The sequence below is a fragment of the Perna viridis genome, chromosome 1, assembly GCF_037379345.1.
Source record: "Perna viridis isolate PV_CMFRI_1.1 ecotype Kerala chromosome 1, ASM3737934v1, whole genome shotgun sequence".
Classification (NCBI taxonomy): domain Eukaryota; kingdom Metazoa; phylum Mollusca; class Bivalvia; order Mytilida; family Mytilidae; genus Perna; species Perna viridis.
This window is the reverse complement of record NC_142445.1, coordinates 27755084-27775586: the sequence shown is the minus strand read 5'-3', so window position 1 is coordinate 27775586 and position 20503 is coordinate 27755084. Positions and strand designations below refer to the sequence as shown.

The 20503-nt window shown below is 34.7% G+C and overlaps 2 protein-coding genes across 4 annotated transcripts; one reads left to right on the top strand and one right to left on the bottom strand.

The window, feature by feature from the left end:
- Window positions 1-3891: 3891 nt before the first annotated feature.
- Window positions 3892-12500, bottom strand: LOC148628045 (betaine--homocysteine S-methyltransferase 1-like). Of its 2 annotated transcripts, none has more exons than XM_088583940.1 (7): window positions 12359-12500; window positions 9514-9704; window positions 8656-8850; window positions 7811-7922; window positions 5748-5926; window positions 5097-5268; window positions 3892-4267 (listed from the first exon to the last, which is right to left on the bottom strand). In XM_088583940.1, the coding sequence occupies exons 1-7, from the start codon at window positions 12369-12371 to the stop codon at window positions 3999-4001; spliced, it is 1131 nt and encodes a 376-aa protein (XP_088440066.1). In that variant the 5' UTR covers window positions 12372-12500; the 3' UTR covers window positions 3892-3998. The 2 variants fall into 2 exon arrangements, with proteins under 2 accessions (XP_088440066.1, XP_088440076.1); XM_088583950.1 differs by having other exon boundaries at window positions 5187-5268.
- A 160-nt stretch (window positions 12501-12660) lies between these two features.
- Window positions 12661-15495, top strand: LOC148628044 (uncharacterized). 2 transcript variants are annotated; one of them, XM_088583983.1, is made up of 2 exons: window positions 12661-13235; window positions 13795-15495. In XM_088583983.1, the coding sequence occupies exon 2, from the start codon at window positions 14645-14647 to the stop codon at window positions 15491-15493; it is 849 nt and encodes a 282-aa protein (XP_088440109.1). In that variant the 5' UTR covers window positions 12661-13235; window positions 13795-14644; the 3' UTR covers window positions 15494-15495. The 2 variants fall into 2 exon arrangements, with proteins under 2 accessions (XP_088440109.1, XP_088440100.1); XM_088583974.1 differs by lacking the exon at window positions 12661-13235 and adding an exon at window positions 13282-13640.
- Window positions 15496-20503: the final 5008 nt, after the last annotated feature.

Sequence of the window (20503 nt, the reverse complement as noted above, 5' to 3'; positions counted from 1 at the left end):
GCGATGACTTTATGGTTATGGTTGATCAATTGTTATGAAATTTTTACATGATTTTAATAACTACTAATTAATGATTGTTCCTATTTATTTTTTTAGTTTATGACCCCTACCATTTTAAAATTAGGGCCATCCATGTAACTGACAAATACCACACTGTTGGTTTCTGTTAATCTAAAAAATAAACGGGGAGCCCAGAATTTTACCAAGCTACCCTACATAAAGTGAAATGCCTAACATGACATAGCAAATGTCAATGTGTGTTTATAATTAAACATGTGCATAATTCAGTTATTGATTTCAGTAAATGGAGGAATTTTCTGGATCATGCAAATATGTTCACCCTACCGGTGCACCAGGGCCATGCTCCCAGTTTTAAGTCCGAGTTTCTTATTTACTTCTTTACTTTGTATGTGTGATTTTAGTTACTTTATGTTCTTTGTTGTCTGTTTTTTTTATGTCTGGTCTTTGTCCCTGGATTACATTCCTTTGATTTCCGCTAGAATCTTGGTTCCATTCGTTACTCTTTCAAGACAAAACGTATATATGTTCAAGTTTGCTCTTTAGGCAATACCAGTCTGCGTCCATACTTGCCCCTCGCACAATACCAGTCTGTGTCCACACTTGTTATTAATATCAAGAAAAATTGTGGTTATAAACGTACGGGTCACATCTGGTCTGTTCCATACACCACCAATAAAGAGGCTCGATACTAGCCACGGAGTGTAGATTCAAGGAATGCTACAGTCAACTTTAAAACCAGTCTATTGCTCTTTGTTTCATTCTACTCAAAAACCCATTTGGCTTAACAGATGTACGCACATGTGGTTGTGTAGTTTTTTCTTTTTTCGACATGTACATTGGAGGTGATCCCAGCCGAAAAAAAGATTATTCTTCAACATTAAGTATTTTATATTATTTCTCCACTCGAGATGGTAAAATAAGGATTTTCAACGTATGAGCTTTAGCAAGCATGTTAAGTTCTTAATTTTACCATAGAGAATGAAGTAGTTTATATAAAGAATAGGTAGAAGGAGGATCGGTTTCTTCATAGAGGTCCGTAGAAAACTTGGGAATGTGAAATGACAGGGAAATCTCTCGCTGAAATTTAATCACCGCCCGATGGTTAGGAAGTCACGTGCATTTCTAATCCAGCTTAGAATCTATATTTATTTACCGGTATCTGACATACACAAGCCCAGTCTAAACCTTGTCTGACAAATGTTGTATGAACATGTTTGCTTTTTATCGATATTTTATCATACTGAGATAATAGGGGATGCATTTAACATATCTATGCATGTATGAATTATTAATAGGGTAAGTTTGCACTTTTATAACAAAATGGGAAAGAGGAGAGAGAAAAGGAAGGCAGAACAATTTCAAAAATAAGTCAGTCATATTCCCTTTTTTTTGGGGGAATTGAAATAAATATTACGTGTGTAATTACAAAACAATGTTGGCTGGCTTAATTGACCATATACGGTAATTTACCATTCAACCGATTCTGCACGATTTTCTCCCTCATATGATTTCACTCATAACCATCCTTTTATAGTGTCCCTCTGGGCTTTCTGGTATTTGACGACAGGCGTTTATCAAATATTTGTCATTAAATGATACTTCAACTCTTACAGTGCTCGCTGTATTTATAGATGTTGACACAAAAATTTATGATGCTACCATGGTATCAGACCATTAAAATCACAATCCCATTCAAGAAGTTCACAAAAGAAAAAAAGTTCAAATAACCCTGTTTAACATCGAGTTTCTATATAACTGCCGTCTGATCTTTCATACACCTTAAATCTTTTGTTTCTTCAGATATTTTATGGACTAAATGCTTATTGGTTTCTCGAACATTCGAAGAATGAAGGTGACAGTTCAATGAAATAGAATTGTATGCGTGATCATGCAATTTACGCTGAAGAGTCTCAAATGAAACGAATTAGTTTTTTAGAACTTCTTCGAAGCTTATATAGTAACATGTTTTTCTAGCAATAAAGGATACATGTACATTTATATGTCAGGTACATGTTCAAATCTATAAATAGATTTTTGTGTACTTGTATTTTTGGTGCAGCAGAAGATATAATTCGCATTCATAGTTCAAACTTCGATAGTAATAACGGACCGACGGACACAAAAACGATGCTGTGGAAATTAGTAATTTGTGTTGTCGTAATATTTGTCGTGAATTTAATGATACCAAGCAGCTTTACTCTTACTTCTTGTCGGATTACATTGAAGATATTATAACTATTGCTAATGAGTCTGAACCCTTGGAACTGTTGATAAGGAGTTTTCTTTTCCATATAAAATATTTTCGAGAGGTTGAAGAGGTAATTACTATATCACTGATGTTGATATTGGACTGGACTGATGCTTCCCTGAAATGGATCCCTGGGCCTTATGGAGGAAAACAACACATTAATATTCCGGCAGAAAAGGTTTGGACGCCTTCCATTTACCTAAGAAATTCTGCTAATGAAATAGGAGCTATTGGTCGAAATCAGGGTATAAATGTACGAGTATCGTATAGAGGAGATGTTAGTTACAGACCAGGTGGAACAATAGATGCTATTTGTCCTACTGACGTCTCAAAGTTTCCATTTGATGTACAAACTTGTACATTTTCTTTTAACACAAGAGGTTACAGTGCATCTGATATTTCACTTCAAACAAAGCTTGATTATGTAATTGGATCTATATTTACTGCACACCCAGACTGGATTCTTGTAGATCACAAAACTTTCATAATAGCTGAAAGTAACGACTTCAACGTGAAGACCTACACCATAGAATTTACAATCAGACGGCATTCAGCGTACTATGTTGCGATCATAATTGTTCCAATGGTTCTGTTCTGTCTGTTAAATCCTTTAGTGTTCCTACTTCCGGTCAGGTCAGGAGATCGTACTTCCCTCGCAATGACTATACTTTTGTCCTATGCAGTGTTTTTCACTCGCGTTTCGAACTCGATCCCTGCAAAATCAAACCCTATGAGTTATCTTGTTAATTTTGTTGACAACTGTCATTTTAGTGAGCGGTCTCATCGTTGGTTTCTCAATAATTTCTGTCATAATTGACTTTGAAGATTCACAAGGACCACTTAAATGCAACCATCAAAATACGGACAATGAAAATAGAAAGAAACTGTGTAAACGACAGATTCTATGGAGATTAGATAAAACATTTTGTTTAATATCTTACGTACTTTTTACAAGTTTGATCATAACATACATTGTGTTAGTCGGTTTTGAAAAGTAAATATGCAATACTGTTTAACTTCTCACATCAAATACAATTAAAAAGGTGCTTTGTTAAATAACAATATAAAAAAATAGTATTGTATTCATTAGAATTTCTATCTAAATAAAGGTTGGACTGTCATGCTTGACTAATCCTTGCAATAAAAATGTAATAAGAAACTGAATCAATGCTTCTTAATGCCCAGAATTTTTAACAGGCTTCTGGAACAGGGTTATGTTGCTACAAGGTTGAAGGTCATCACTACAGAGGTTTTATGGTCGTCATTGTGAACTCGTTGATCATAATGGTATATACATCTGCGCCATGAAAACTGATATATTCAATGTGCCATAGTTTTCCTTTCCTCGTTTGTCTGAACCGGACTTTTTATGAGCAACTCGGCGGGTATTTCTAGAAAAGCAGAGGACGCTTACGCTACCGGTGCACCTGGTCCATGCTTCCCGTTTTTAGTGGAGTCCGAGTTGCTCATTTGCTTCTGTTACTTTGTATGTGTGATTTTAGTTGCTTTATGTTCTTTGTTGCGTATGTCTGTTTTCCATGCCTGGTCTTTGTTCCTGGATTAAATTCTTTTGATTACCACTATAGCCTTGGTTCCCTTGATTATTCTGTAAAAAGCAATAATTGACAATTTTCTACCATGTTTATTAAATTAACGATAAATTTTCTTTATTATGGAAATAAAATGCTTTGACAAAGCCCTGGATTTTTGTTTAAAGTTAAAATTGAATTTAAAACTTTTTATGGACTTCAGTGGTGTAAAACTTAGGGAATTTAGTTTTATCCCCAAACATGAAATGTTTCTCCATCTCAGGGGCATATTTCTGTGCCCCACATTTCTTGCCGTACACATCAGCTACAATACGGAGATAATTTGATGCTCCCCCACAACAAAGCCCAACATACTGGACTCCTACTTCTTTTGCCTGCTTCGCAAAATCCTCGATTTCAAACTTAGCACTCATGCAGGATACCAGATTAAGTGGGAATGCCTTGACGTCTGAAAATAAGACCGCAAATTGATTTAATCACATTTTCGAGGACTGACATAATAAGAAATTAATCATGTAGTGCATTGAATTCCAATCAGTAAGTACTGAATGACATTTGTGAAGAAATATTTTTAGTGGTTTTGTATACAATTATGCAGTATTGTGTTTTAAATACCAATGAATTAATTCGATTATTATAACAATTGACTGGAAAAAAAATTTCCATTTCAACTGTCCATTAACATGTATTGTGTGTGTGTGTGTGTGTTGACGAATACGCGCTTTTTCGGGTTGACCTTTGTCGGTTTGCTTGTTTATCATGTTTGATCTACTAATAAATACTTATTTTTTTTCTTTGAGAGTCTACTATGTCTTATTTGAATATCCGAGGACAGTTTTAGTATCAGTCTTAATAAAAAGATGAAAATATAAAGAGGTGATACATGCATGTAAAAAAAACACCAAATTCACTTCTATTTCTTATTCAGAAACAGTTAGAGCACAAAACCAGTCTCAGCTTGTGCTTTCAAGATAAAACAAATTCTATAGATTGTGTATGACATTGGCACTTTGCAAGAGTTATCGCACCTGATTTGGTTTGATTTGGTTGATGTTTGGAGATAAATTAATGGTTTTCTCGGAAATACTGATCTGAATATAAGAAATACTATCGTTACGTCAAAACATAGCAAATATGTAGACCGAAAAATTATCTTTTATTAAATGGGCTTTTCTACACCATGAATCACCTCTTCCTAGGCAATGTCTGAATATTGTTTGGATGTACGCTAAAACATTTCGCCAAGTACGTGGCGTTCTTCATGTATCTTCACGTACTAAATCGAGCGGAGTCGAGTTCTCGATCGGCCATTTGAATCGGGCATAACAAACAACAATGTTCGATTTCGTGTTTAATTCTTGTGTTACCTGTTCCGGGGACAGTCAGGGTGAAGAAGGTTGGATGTTCCTTATCAGTTCGGTACGTTACTGGTAAACAGGCTAAAGGACCCTGTTTAAAGACGTAATACGTTTATCAACTAACATGGAAATGTCATTGTTTACTTCATATGAGTCGGAAGGCACTTAAGTTTTCTTGAACGATGAGAAATACACAGATGGACTTAATTATTTCTTCGAAGACTTTTCACTTTTGAAGATTTCCCAGTAGATGTCTTTAAAGCTATGTAATGATTAATAACATATTTTTAAATCAGTAGGAATATTTTGGTAAATAGTTTGGGCTAGCGATGATGAGAAGCTAATACTACCATCTTGAGTGTTGGTAATAGTACAATTGAGCATTATCAGTTAGTTTTCTTGTGATTTTTGATGATTTTATACAAAATTATGAGTGTTTAAGGACTACCAATACATTTTGTCTATCTTTATTCTCTAAATGGTATAAATAAACCTTACTTCTGTTGGAACAAACGTCTATTAATGATTGTATAGAGAATTCTAAAAAACCAAACATTAAAATATTCGTACCTTACAGGATTTCTTGACTTCTTTTAAAGATTCGATTATGGTTGTTGGTCCACGCCCGCAATTTAGACCAACAATATCAGCTCCTGCTTCCTCTAGCTTCCTAGTAGCTTCACCTATCGGAATGCCCTCTACAGTTTTCAATGATCCAATCGGTTGTAACGTGACAACAGCAGGCAACCCTAGATATATGCGTCATGAAATTTCGATTATTTTCATTTATGTCGAAACTTTCACTTACCTTGCATCAACTTCCCTTGCACACGTTATAGTGCATTGCTTCATTGAGAGTACGGCACCACAGATTTCAAAATACAGGAAGTTTAAGGTCTTCAGTTTTCTCTATGGGAAGTGGAGACTTGTTGCTCACCATTATGAGACGATGAACAGTAGACTTCCGGTATAGCAAGCGAAAATAGGTTTTCTGTATAGGTTAAAACGTATTCATGATAACTAAGAGAGGATGTGAACAAACTCACGTTATAGTACTCGAAAGAGACCTGAGCGTACATATGTAAGGTGCCATCCGAATAAGTAAAATGATTGGTTGTTCTCGAAATTAAAACCTTTTGTCCTCTAACATCTGTATATCCGACTCAAGGTTATTGTTCCATGAATATACATAAGAGACCATTATAGGTCAAATTTAAGAATATTGATTACTCGCTGAAGATTGAAAAAAATGTATTTCTGTTTTTTTTTTTTTTTCAGGTAATAAAGATGTAACGTCTACATACACGTTTTTTCTTGAAAAAAACCCTTTGAAAACGCCTTCTAAAATGGAAATCAAATTAAATCAAATTTAACAGTTAAGTAGCTGTCTTTGTAAGAATCATGCAAAATCTGAAAAATGTGATACACCCTAAAAAAGGCTACATATTTTTATAATTTTGTAATTGAGTTGTTTTATGGGTTTATACTATGAAATGTGTAATTATTCATTCAAATCTGCCTGCTCTTAGGAGATAATCAACATTGAAAATCCAGTAGATTCCATTGTATTTGAGTGTCATTTACAGAGTTATCTCCCTTAATTTTGAAATCTACAGTGCATTCTATACAATTTTTTATCTCCTAAGAGCACGGGTTATATGAAAAACCACATGTTAATTTCTGTTTACTATGACATTTCAAACAAAATTTCAAAAAATAAATATATGTAGGCTTTTTACCCATGAATCACATTTTTCATGATCCTTAGCTGGAGTGCTACTTTATTGGCTGAATATTGAACGTTTACTAGAACAGATAAGGAGTGAATGATCTGGTTCTTCCTTGGAAAAACTGCACGTTTTGGTAGGAGAACTACTTCGTGGAACGTTAAACGTTTTTCACAACACTTTGTGCAGGTGAGCAAGAATGGTAGATTTACCATATATATTTTCACATCGATTATTTCTCTCATCTTTTGATTGGGTTTAATGCAACATTTAAGTGAAACAATTAGACAACTTTCCATCCACCTTCTATAATAATTTATAAGATTTTGCAACGTTAACACAATCCGTAATGCATTACAATAAGCATAGCAATACTTACACAGAACTTTTACTTAAGAAATTTGGAACACAATTACCCAGGGCTTAGCGAAAAAAGCCGTGAAAATGAAATGATGTATTTTTGCATAATATGATATATTTAGTACTAATAACTTTTATTTATTTGTATACTATACAAATATGTGTATACAAATATAAACGGACACTCACCGAATGATAAAGCAAGCGTACAGCGACCAAAATAAAAAGCTTAAGCACTAAAAGTATACGTATAACTGTTTCACAGCCAATATATATATTAAGAGTGCATAGTCGGGTGTATTTAATTTTTTTTTAAATCAATTCTTAACAAGTAAAATTTACTCCCATCCCATTAAATATTAAGATGCTTAAAGGTCTGAAACTCATAATAATAATAATAATAATGAATAATCCTACCTTTCAACTCCTAAATGCCTGTTTTACAAATACAAAATTAACTTCTTATTCAAACCAAAGAAACAATTATTCACACAAAAAATTATCTAAAATTCATCTAAATAAATTAATGCATAAAGATGTAATTACCATTCCCGTATTTCTTAATAGCTTCCAAACATAATTTAGCTTCTTCATACGAACTGAACGTTTCTCCAACAATAAAATCAGCCTTGCCCTTTACTGCCCATTCCACTTGTTCCTATAGTGACAAAATAATAATAGATTATAAAAGGACACCGTGTATGAGCATCTACATGTAACTGTATAATAATGCAGTGAAAAACGAAATATGAGTCGTTTAATTTACAATCCGAAATGCTCCCGAAGGAACAGCTTAACCAACTGACTACAAGAGCAAGAGAGCAAGTCCCCTAAATTTTCTCCTACCTGTGTGTTTATGTTTTTGTTTTTTTTTTGTTTTTTTTTTGGGGGGGGGTACTAATTTTATTTATTTTTTTTTTTTTTTCGTTTTTGGTTTTGGTTTTTCTTTTCTTTTTTTTTTTTGCTTTGTTTTATTGTGTATTGTTTTGTCAGATTCTGAACATTGTTGACCTATGTACAACACGATTAACTTGAAAATTTCGTATCAATAATCCTTAAACATTTATGTCGGGTTCAAAACTACTTCTTTTCATAAAATTCCACCACACCACCCCCATCCTCCACCCCCATTCTATTACATTTGTTCAGTTTATGTTTAACCGTGAAATGTTTGGAAGCTTTATGTCTAAATATTCTTGTGTATGACATTTTATGACCTTGAATAATGATGCACTTCTATATCACATGCTCTAGTTATCTAACAGTGTGTTAAAACCCTTTAAAAATCATTTAGCTTGAAAAAGTTATATAAAGCCTTCGTCCCAACTTTTAGTTATTTTATAAACTGTCTCCTAAAAGGTTTATTTCTTTTCACATCTAAATACAGTCACCTTAAACATAGCCTTGACTTGTTCAATTCGATTCACGTCGTCAGCTAGATAGATGGAACTATTACATAAATTGCCCGCCATCAATGTTCCAGTTTCGTCTGCAACTTCGCGGGCAATTCGGAGGGCCTCCATGTTTATTTTTTCAAGCTCATCTTCTCTATTTATAAGTCTGAGCTTTTCTCGGTGTCCATAATACTAAAAAAAAATACCAGGATAGGGAAAATTTTCCCAAAAGGAAACACACGTCGATCACATAAACAATCAATGGTCACATACATTTTTGCTGATTAGTGTTGTTTGAAAACAAGTACTATCTTTAAAAAAAAGATAGCCGACGCAGTAAAAGTTTGTTCTTTTTTACTTCTAAGTTTCTACATTTCTTTCAAGAAAATAACACATGACACGCAATTTTTGAGGTTCCGATAAAGTTTTTTTCGAACGCAATTCCAAATTTTCGATACAGATTTTTCGAACGCCACTAAGTTATCAGTATCTGGCCAATCGAGAAAAAGAATTGCGATCAGGTGACTTGCGTTTCCATAGAAGAGCGTCCTTAAGGTCAAAAGGTAAAAAGCGAAGCTATACCGACTGCTTCGGAAAAATGTGTAGTCATGATAACTAATACGTTACAAAAAATAAGTTTAATTCAGATGCCTATTCATTAAGTGGGTCTGAAATCCATTACTGCTTAAACTGACATTGTCTTATCTTTTTCTATGAGGAAATCAATAATGATATAAATACAAGTTTATAGTATTACTTCAACCAACCGATTCAAGGATTTGAAAAGTTCGTTTGGGCTAGTTTGGGAAAGCAGTTACATCAGGAAGGCAGTCTTTAAAACCAGGAAATACTTACCGTAAATGCCAAAACAACATCACTTCCAGCGTGCACAAATTCCTCGTGAAGTGATTTAACAAGGTCTGGACGATCTAATACAACTTCCGGTACAAAACTTCCAGCTTTTAAGTATCCTCGTCTTTCAAATTCGAATATGTATCCCTCAGCAACTACGACCGATTCTCCATCTCTCATGCGTTCCAACAAACCTAATGTAAGACGTACATAGTATACAAAATATCATATTACAAACAATAATACTATTCCCAATTATATTGAATATCTTTTGAAAAATAGATATAACGAGATACTTTTAGGTATGGTGTAGATATCAATGAGACGAACAACAACCCCCTTTTTTTCACCCGGGAATGAAAATGTTAGCCCAGGCACACCCATTGGTCTTCATTGCAGACGATGAAAATGTACATTTATGACGATTGGACCTATTAAAAGAGTTCCTGTAAAGTAAGTCGTTCTAAAAATATGTATCACTGTTCGTGCAACATTTTGCATCAATGGAGTAATTAATTGGAACGTACTTAGTACCCAGAGAGTTGAAATTTACAGTAAATGAGTTTGGTTGGGAGACTTGACGAGACAACTGAATGATTGCAGCTGTAATAGACATGTTTCTGCTCTGCAATTCATTTTTATTCCGACGTCGAGTCATGGGCAAATAACACTTTGAATATTTGTGAAGCGCTTTAAAAAGGACACTCTTTTATACACGTAAGTATCTGATAAATACAAAATGTATATACCCTCAAACATCACGTTGACTGAGTATGTAAAAGGCTGATGTTTTAATGATATGCATCTACCCGCAATATGGTAGTTTCACATGCAAAATTAGAAGTCTTTCTTGCTATGTCTAAGCATATCTGTCAAAAACGAACCTATAACTCTTGAAAGTTTCGACAACACAATATACTTCAATGTACACACTTAGAAGTAGGCGAGGCTCTCGATCTGGAATATTTTTTCGCGCCTAACTTTAAGTAATTATACAGATCCTGCAATGGGATTGGGGTTGTTTTTGTTTTTGTTTTTTTTTTCTACTAACAAAAAATGAATATGTTTTTGTCCTATAATGAAAAGGGTGATATAGATTGATTGATTGATTGATTGATTGAATGATTGATTGATTGCCGTGTGAAAGGGTCTGGATTTTTTACGGCATGCAAACAAACGTAAATAAGTTGAGAATTTTTTTTAACAATAACAGCATAATGATCGTACAAAGTCGATGCGGAAAAATGCATGACGTCTTATTCATACCAAGTTTTTTTTAGCTAGCAAGAGTTTTTTTTTCAAATCAAATAAATGTTAGCGACGTTTTATAAAAATCCCCCAAAAAGAAAAAGAAACTTAGAATGAATGTGAACAAAACTTTTTAACTCATTTTGTGGTGATTGGATCTTGTAATGATCGCAATACAAATGCCTTTAAAGAAATCACAAGGAATCATATTCATATGTGTGTTAATAAACAGTCATTAAATAGCATATAAAACCAAATATTTTGGTATAATTTAAACTTTTTTGGTACTAAATCATTTTAACCAATGTTAACTACATTGCATGTTTATCTATATGTAGTATAGTATTGCAATAATGTAGATGATTAGGTTAAAGCAATCTAGTAATCTGGTGACAATCTCCACTTTAAGCTGTCTTTTCAATTAAGAAAATACTGTCCCATACTTTAAAAGCCTCCTTTGATTTTTTATCTTTATGCCAAAATGCAATTACTACAAATTTTCTTAATTCGTCTGCCATTCCACGGCACGTGCTACATTTGTTTAGATATACAATAAAGGCAATTCTGTAATATATTCTCATGCATGTAAATATATATCATGCCAAGACAAACCGCTCCAAAATCCAACTTTACACTCCGCTGAGATGATAGATACATAAATGACCACACCTGTACTATCACGTTACCAAAGATAATTAGTGCCTGTAGGGGGCAGACCAGAAATTTTTGGGGGTATTTCTTGGCATGGAGAAATGTTTGAGAGATTGAATACTTGTAATAATAATAAGAAGACGAAACCGACAAAATAGAATATGTTTTCCCATTTCGTTTTGGGAACATAATAATAACATAAAAACTACCAACAACATTTGCAGTTTGATTGCGGTGATAAATAGATAAATAGATAAATAAAACCTCGACTTGACTCGTGTACCTCGGAATACCCTTCTATATATAGTATGAATAACCGTAAAGTACGATGGATCAGTATGTCAATAAATAAGGATGGTGGTCACTTGAAACGATTTTGCTCTGTAAACCTTGGGCCTAGGAGGTCTGCCCAGCGCTTGTTGTATTCCCTACGTGTAGGTTTTCTTTAAGAAATAAAATCAAGTCTTTACGATCTTTTTCCTTTTTTATGATTTTTAGGCTATTTTTATGAATGAATAATTTTCATTGTCCGACGGCGACCATGTTAAACCGTGGCTTTTAGGTAAATTTAAATAAGGCCTTGTAATTGGCTATTTTTATATACAGTGAAACCTGCCTAAACCGAACCCTGAATAATCCGAAAACCTGTCTTAACAAGATACTTCTTAAAGAACCTTCGTGTCAATTTCAGTCATTTTAACCTGAACTCCATTCTAAACCGAACAACCTTTAAGTCCGAAAGGGATCATAGCCGATGTAAATATATAACAATCTGAAAACGTCGTTTAAAATTATCCCCCCCTTCCCCGAGAAAAAAAAAGAAAAAAAGTAAATACAAAATGAAAAAAAGTTTCTTATGTGCGAATTTCTAAAGTCTAAACGGCATGTCTCCGTGTAAGAAGCCATTTTCTAAACCTTAGTTGAATGTTGAAAAATCCTATATTTTTACCTTTAGTCGGCATGTCTAGTCCGTCAATTTACACTATACTTCGTTTGAAATCGGAGATGATATTTATCTCGCCTACAATCTTAAAGGTAATCAGGTTAGTTCCAGTTTCCTTGGACGTTAACGAACGGCACTAACTGGTGACTAGTTCAACATGTAAATGAAAGATGATCCAATTTATTGTTGAATATATATAAGTATAATTAATTCAGATGTTCTGGGTGATTTTCGGTTTTTCTGAATGATATTCAGTCGTGTTTGTCAAAGCGTGAAGAAGGAAAACGGGGGACTAAATGGTTTCGAGAATGTTAGAGGCACGAAAACGTGTTTGAGATAAGGGTCAAATTGAATAGGACACTTAGTTTGTACTTAATAGTTATTTTGGTTTCGTTTAAGTCCATAAAGTAAAGTCTGTATTATAGTTCCCAAATGATGACTAAATAATAAAATGAAATAAAAATCGAGCTATCATTCAACAGACATCGAACTTAATACATGTAGCAACAAAACTAATTACCCGGCGACACAATGATCGTGTCTTTCAGCTTACCCGACGACACAATGATCGTGACTTTCAGCTTACCGGGCGACACAATGATCGTGAATCTTAGCTGTCATATTTTCTCTTAAACATTCAGCATTACCTTTTGACAAATATGGACTTAATTCAAGTACAATTATCCATCTAACTATTCAGTCTGTGCATTTGGGAAAAATGTAAAGCATGGCTTGACCTACGTAACTAAAATTTAAATGCATTTTACTATTTCAGAGTGTTCAAATTTTAACTTGACTTTGCTGCGCGTTTTTTTTTTTTTCAGAGATTGCCAAAATAAACTAGGCTGAAAAAACGTTTTAAGATATTTCCCGTTCATTAAAGGTGAGCTATGCCAGTCAAAATCAGGATAATAGACACCTGTAAATAACACATAATTGAAGTGAAGCTTGCGTATATATTTTGTTACCTGCAGATTAGACAAAAATGCAAAGGAAGAGTTAGGTCAGTGTTTGTGTAACAAACTTCAGTTAATTGTCGTTTACATTTTTTCCATACAGGAATATTTAAACTATCCTAGCTTTAAATACCACTAACACCGGTAAATCGAATCAAGTAGACCTTTTGTGAAATCACGAGATTGTACACGTATAGAAATTTAACAGGTGAGTTTTATCAGTCGGCACATGGTCATTGAGTGAAGCATTGAGTTTGGTAAAGTAGCAATGGGGAATTATAATTGTCAATTCAGGACATGGATATCCCTAGGCTAATGTTTACAATACTCAGGTAAGTTAATAATTAATTGTATATGGTAAATTATAGTCTATTTTGCTGTCGAGATGATATTTCTTGCTCGCGGTCCAGAATGTACGAGAAATTGCCATATTATGCAAAGGTATAGATGTTGTAAGTAATTTTTGGGTTCAATGTCTATTTACAGGGGTTTTTAGACCAAGTTTTGGTGTGCGTCTTGCACATAGCTAGAAGCGTCGACCTGTCGGTGATAAAATGGTTATCAACCTGATGTTCCCGAGATGGTGTAATAACGCCTAGAGTCGGTGAAGTAATGTCGGTGATTAAAAAAAAAAACCGTTGGAAAGCTAGGAATTTATTATTTTTGGAGCACAAAGTCCGTTATATTAATTTGTAAAGTAACCGAGAAGTCCGTGCTAGATATGTTCGTTTACCAGTCATGGCTTACTGAATACAGCATTATAGTGAAATATATATCATCTGGTGTTCTCTTCGTCAATATAGAAATCTACAAAAAAATGTGTGAAATTAGTCTATATTTCGTCCAGTTATAATTATAACAAAAGTCCAAGGGAAACAACCCATTTCATTCGTTAATTTTACAGTACATGCAACGTTCGACCTTACCGGGAGGTGTGCAGAAAAAATGGTGGTGTGTTGAGATTGTGAATCATTTAGTTTATGTGTTTATTTCATTCCATTATATTTAGTTCTGTCTTGTGCGTGTATATTCAGTTACATTTATGTTTATTCATTTCATGATGTCATTTATCTTGAATTTACTTTAGTTTGTTTTGTTTATTAAATTTATGTTTTACATTTTTTTGTTTTATATGACATTGGCCACTTGACAATCCAAAGAACTTACTTCTTTACAATGGTGGCAGCGGTGGGATTGTCACTGTGTCAATTGTCATATTAGATTAACTGTCAGAGATAGACAGAGAGTGTTATTCTGACACATATTTGTGTTATTTTATGTTTGTTGGAATTTTTTTTTATTTGATTTTTGATTTTTGTATTTTGTATTATATAGTATGGCAACCGGTGGTCTGCCAACATGGGTTACAGAGTTGTTAGAGAAGGGTGAAAAAGTAGAGGTATGCCTAGAATTGTTGAGAAACATGCATGCGACAGAAAGGGAAGAGAGGGCAGCCGAAAGAGAGATGAGAAGGGCTGAGATGGAGAGGGAGGTAAAGTTAAAAGAGCTAGAACTTAGAGAGAAAGAATTATCTCAGGGTGTAGCACAACCTCAGACAAGTTCACATTTGAAATCAAAACTTCCGAAGTTTCAGGAAAATCAAGACCCAGATATATTTTTGAAGTCATTTGAGAAGTTAGTAACCCTACACAAAATACCCAAGTCAGAATGGGCCCTTAGATTAGTCCCTTTACTTTGTGGGAAAGCTTTAGAAGCGTTTTCTAGATTGTCAGAAGAGGACAGTAGAGATTATGGTCAAATTAAGACTGCTATTTTATCTAGATATGAGCTCACTGCTGAGACATACAGGGAGAAGTTCAGAAGTGCCCGGCAATCTTCTGATGAATCATTCAAGGAATATGCCGTCAGATTAGTAGGTTTTCTTAGGCACTGGCTGGAACGCGAAGAGATAGGTACTGACTTTAGTAAATTTATTGATTTAGTAACAAGAGAACAGTTGATGGTAAGTTGTAGTCAAGAGCTCAAACTTTGGATTAAGGAGCAGAAACCGAAAACTGTTGACGAGTTGATAGAAAAAGCAGAGGTATTTCAGCAAGCCCATAAAATCGAACATGTTAGTTCTAAACCACAATCATATATGAGAATAAATACAAATCAGGCAAAGCATCAAGGTAAGAATTTTCAACAGAAAGGAAGACGACAAGAGAACTTGCTTTATTTGTAAGAAGGTAGGTCATATAGCACCAAATTTTTCTTCAAGAGCAAACAAGTCCAAAGAGAGCACGAATAAGCAAAGTAAGTTTGGTTTATGCATACAAACACAGCAGGGTCATACAGTTGATGACTATATCAGTGGTATAACCGTTAACTTACCGGGTGTTTCATGTAATGGAGACAAAGTGCAGGTACATGGTCTCGATATAGTTGAGGGTAAGATTAACAGTGATAAAATCTCTGTTTTAAGAGATACTGGGTGTTCTACTGTATTTGTTCATAGTAAATTTACTAGCTCAGATCATTATACAGGTCATAATAGAGACATATGTTTAGCAGACGGTACAGTGAAGCAGTGTCCAGAGGTGTGCATTAACGTTTCAACCCCTTATATTTCAGGCGATGTTAAAGCATTGATTTTAGATACACCGTTCGCAGATTTGATAGTTGGTAACTTGGTGAATATCTCAATACCACTTAGTATTGAAGAAGTACCAGAGACCAGAGGTGAAAATGTTTTTGTTTCAGAGGATAAGATTCCATGTCATGCAGTTGAGACTCGGTCTCAAAGAAAGAAGCAGGTTGAAGAAGATAGGAATATAGGTGAGACTACAGTTAGGCTTAGTGGTGATACACCCATATCACAACCTATAGAATTTTCAGATATTTCTAATGATTTTAAGGTTTGTGACAGGAAACAGCTGATTAAGTTACAGAAGAGTGATGACACTTTAGATAAGGTAAGATCATATGTTTGTGACGATCATCAAGATCAACAATCGTATTTCATGTACAATTCAGATTTACTTTATAGAGTGTATACGAAGCCTAGTGGTGAAGTTATACATCAGATTGTATTACCACGACAGCTGAGAGAGACAGTTCTTTCTTTAGGACAAGATATACCGTTAGCGGGACATCTTGGGAATAAGAAGACAAGAGACCGAATTATGCAGCATTTCTTCTGGCCAGGTATATTTAATGAAGTAGCAGAATACTTTAGATCGTGCCCCGATTGTCAAATGGGTACAGCAAAGGGGAGAGTACCACGAGCCCCTCTGATTAGCATACCCCCTATTGATGAGCCATTCCAGCGAATTGCTCTTGATTTTGTTGGCCCTTTGCCTATGACTGATAGCAAAAACCGTTACATTTTAGTATGCGTTGATTATGCAACTAAATACCCTGAAGCGATTCCTTTGAAAGATCAGGAGGCTAGTACCGTTGCTAATGCTCTTATAAGTCTATTTTCTAGGGTTGGCATAGCTAGAGAGCTGTTGACAGACCAAGGTAGTAACTTTATGTCAGAATTGATGCTTGAGGTATGTAGATTACTACAAATAAGTAAATTACACACTAGTCCTTATCATGCAATGTGTAATGGACTTTGCGAAAAGTTCAATGGTGTACTAAAGAAAATGTTGAAAGCATATGCAAGAGCAAAGCCAAAGACATGGGATGAATATATCCCCTACTTATTATTTGCATATAGAGAGGTGCCAAATGAGAGCACTGGGTTTTCGCCATTTGAAATGTTATATGGCAGACATATAAGAGGTCCTCTTGCGGTGCTGAAAGAGGAGTGGGAAGAGCCGAGTACATGTCAACATTCTGTATTGAGCTATTTATTAGATACAAGAGAAAAATGAGAACAATGGCTGAGTATGCCACTGGAAACGAGAAACAGGCAAAACAGAGACAAAAACTATACTATGATAGAAAAGCAAGAGATAGGAAGTTAGAGGTTGGCCAAAAAGTACTGGTGTTATTGCCTACACATACATCAAAGTTATTAGCTAGTTGGAAAGGACCGTTTGAAGTTACTGACAAAGTTAGTCCAGTTGACTATAAAATCAGAGTAAGAGGAGGAAAACAAAAAGTATTTCATGTTAATATGCTCAAATTATGGCATGAAAGGGTAGATAATGATAAGGGTAATACTGTTACAGCAGATGTTGCTGCGTGCTTAAAAGTAATTTCAGGTCTTAACACAGATAAAGGTACAGATGACAGTGAGATGAATACAGCAATTACTCCCGTCTTACGTAGAAAAGAAAGTGTTGAAGATGTTAACATTTCTCCAGAGCTGACAGTTGAAGAGAACAAACAGCTACAAGAACTACTGTCTGAGTATGAAGACATCTTTAGTGATGTACCTAAGGTAACCAATATTATAGAACATAAAGTAATTACAAAAACAGATGAACCAATATACAAGCGTCCGTATCCAGTACCATACGCACTTAGAGACAAAGTTAAGAAAGAGATTGATGATATGTTAGCTGCAGGTATTGTTGAGCCTTCCGATAGTCCGTATGCGGCTCCTATAGTATTAGTTAAGAAAAAAGACAATACAATTCGTTTTTGTGTCGATTATCGGGACTTAAACAGACAATATTTGATCCGGTTTTGATGCCTAGAATGGATGAAGTACTAAATAAAGTCAGCAGAGCACGATAGATAAGTAAAATAGATTTAACGAAGGGCTATTGGCAAGTCCCCCTTGATTCAGCTAGTCGACAGAAGAGCGCATTTATTACACCGTTCGGACATTATCAGTTTATCTGTTGCTCCGTTTGGAATGATGAATTCAGGTGCTACTTTTGTTCGTATGATGGACAAAGTTTTGGCAGGGTACGACGAGTTCGCTGATTCATTCATCGACGATATTGGCATATTTAGCGACACGTGGGAGTATCATATTGAGCATTTACGAGCAGTATTTGATTCGCTTAGACAGGCAAAGCTCGTTGCAAAACCAAGTAAATGTTTATTTGGTTATGGTGAGCTGGAATTTTTAGGTCACATTGCAGGAAGTGGTAAGCTTAAACCTGTACAGGACAAAGTTTCCGCTATACGGCAGTTTCCGGCACCTGTAACTAAGAAACAGGTCAGATCATTCCTCGGTCTCATCGGCTTTTACAGGAAACTCATACCACAGTTTTCAGACATATCTGTACCGTTAACTGACCTCACAAAGAAAAACGCACCAAACAAAGTTAAATGGTCAGACACAACACAAAAAGCTTTTGACAAACTGAAAGATTGTATTTGTAGTGACTCTGTATTACGGAGTCCAGATTTTTCTAAAAAGTTTATTTTGCAGACTGATGCATCAGGAAAGGGTCTAGGTGCTGTGCTTGAACAAGAGTTTGACGATGGGAGACATCCAATCATGTTTATCAGCAAGAAACTTTCCGGATCTGAATGCAACTATGCAGTGGTAGAGAAAGAGTGCTTTGCTATCATTTGGGCGGTAAAAACATTGAGAAATTTCCTTGAGGGTAAAGAGTTTACTATTAATACAGATCACGCTCCTTTACAGTGGTTACAGAGAATGAAAACTACCAACCAACGGTTACTACGTTGGAGTTTGATACTTCAGGAATTTAAATATAATATTTGTTACATTGCAGGCAAGACGAATATTGTTGCAGATGTGTTATCAAGATGTGATGACGTTTAGACAACCCCTGAGTGTTACAGAATTTTTTATTATGATATTCATGTACATTTTGTATTGTGATTTTATATATATATTTCTTACAGAATTTTTCTGAAGTTTGTGTTTTGGTTGGACTAAATGTTCTTTAGTCTTTAGGAAAGGGACATTTGTAACAAACTTCAGTTAATTGTCGTTTACATTTTTTCCATACAGGACTATTTAAACTATCCTAGCTTTAAATACCACTAACACCGGTAAATCGAATCAAGTAGACCTTTTGTGAAATCACGAGATTGTACACGTATAGAAATTTAACAGGTGAGTTTTATCAGTCGGCACATGGTCATTGAGTGAAGCATTGAGTTTGGTAAAGTAGCAGTGGGGAATTATAATTGTCAATTCAGGACATGGATATCCCTAGGCTAATGTTTACAAAACTCAGGTAAGTTAATAATTAATTGTATATGGTAAATTATAGTCTGTTTTGCTGTCGAGATGATATTTCTTGCTCGCGGTCCAGAATGTACGAGAAATTGCCATATTATGCAAAGGTATAGATGTTGTAAGTAATTTTTGGGTTCAATGTCTATTTACAGGGGTTTTTAGACCAAGTTTTGGTGTGCGTCTTGCACATAGCTAGAAGCGTCGACCTGTCGGTGATAAAATGGTTATCAACCTGATGTTCCCGAGATGGTGTAATAACGTCTAGAGTCGGTGAAGTAATGTCGGTGATTAAAAAAAAAACCGTTGGAAAGCTAGGAATTTTTTATTTTTGGAGCACAAAGTCCGTTATATTAATTTGTAAAGTAACCGAGAAGTCCGTGCTAGATATGTTCGTTTACCAGTCATGGCTTACTGAATACAGCATTATAGTGAAATATATATCATCTGGTGTTCTCTTCGTCAATATAGAAATCTACAAAAAAATGTGTGAAATTAGTCTATATTTCGTCCAGTTATAATTATAACAAAAGTCCAAGGGAAACAACCCATTTCATTCGTTAATTTTACAGTACATGCAACGTTCGACCTTACCGGGAGGTGTGCAGAAAAATGGTGGTGTGTTGAGACTGTGAATCATTTAGTTTATGTGTTTATTTCATTCCATTATATTTAGTTCTGTCTTGTGCGTGTATATTCAGTTACATTTATGTTTATTCATTTCATGATGTCATTTATCTTGAATTTACTTTAGTTTGTTTTGTTTATTAAATTTATGTTTTACATTTTTTTGTTTTATATGACATTGGCCACTTGACAATCCAAAGAACTTACTTCTTTACAGTTTGATTTAGTTTTACATTACACAAATGTATATTTTACATACCCAGGGCATACAGTGCATTTAATTTACATTGTTTCTAGATACACACTCTATCCTATAGTCAGACAGAAATTTGTAGTGTAATTGGGCTAGTATATGTCAAAAGGTAATGGTGAACCTAATTCCAGAAGTAACCAACTTTGTCCTAATAGAAAAAGGAAAAGGTATGGTGAAACCCAACAAATGCCTCTTTCTATAACCTCTATAAAAATTATAAATACTTACAGAGGAATGTTTCGTACAGCTGACGT

Bases quoted from the DNA above. Each gene is read 5' to 3' on its own strand.
- LOC148628045 (XM_088583940.1), bottom strand. The intron at 5,927-7,810 runs GTAATTACATCT...GCATATATCTAG, and splicing joins TATTAAGAAATACGGGAATG to GGTTGCCTGCTGTTGTCACG. The intron at 4,268-5,096 runs GTACGTGAAGAT...TCTTATTTTCAG, and splicing joins ACTCGACTCCGCTCGATTTA to ACGTCAAGGCATTCCCACTT.
- LOC148628044 (XM_088583983.1), top strand. From the start codon at position 14,645: ATGGCAACCGGTGGTCTGCCAACATGGGTTACAGAGTTGTTAGAGAAG.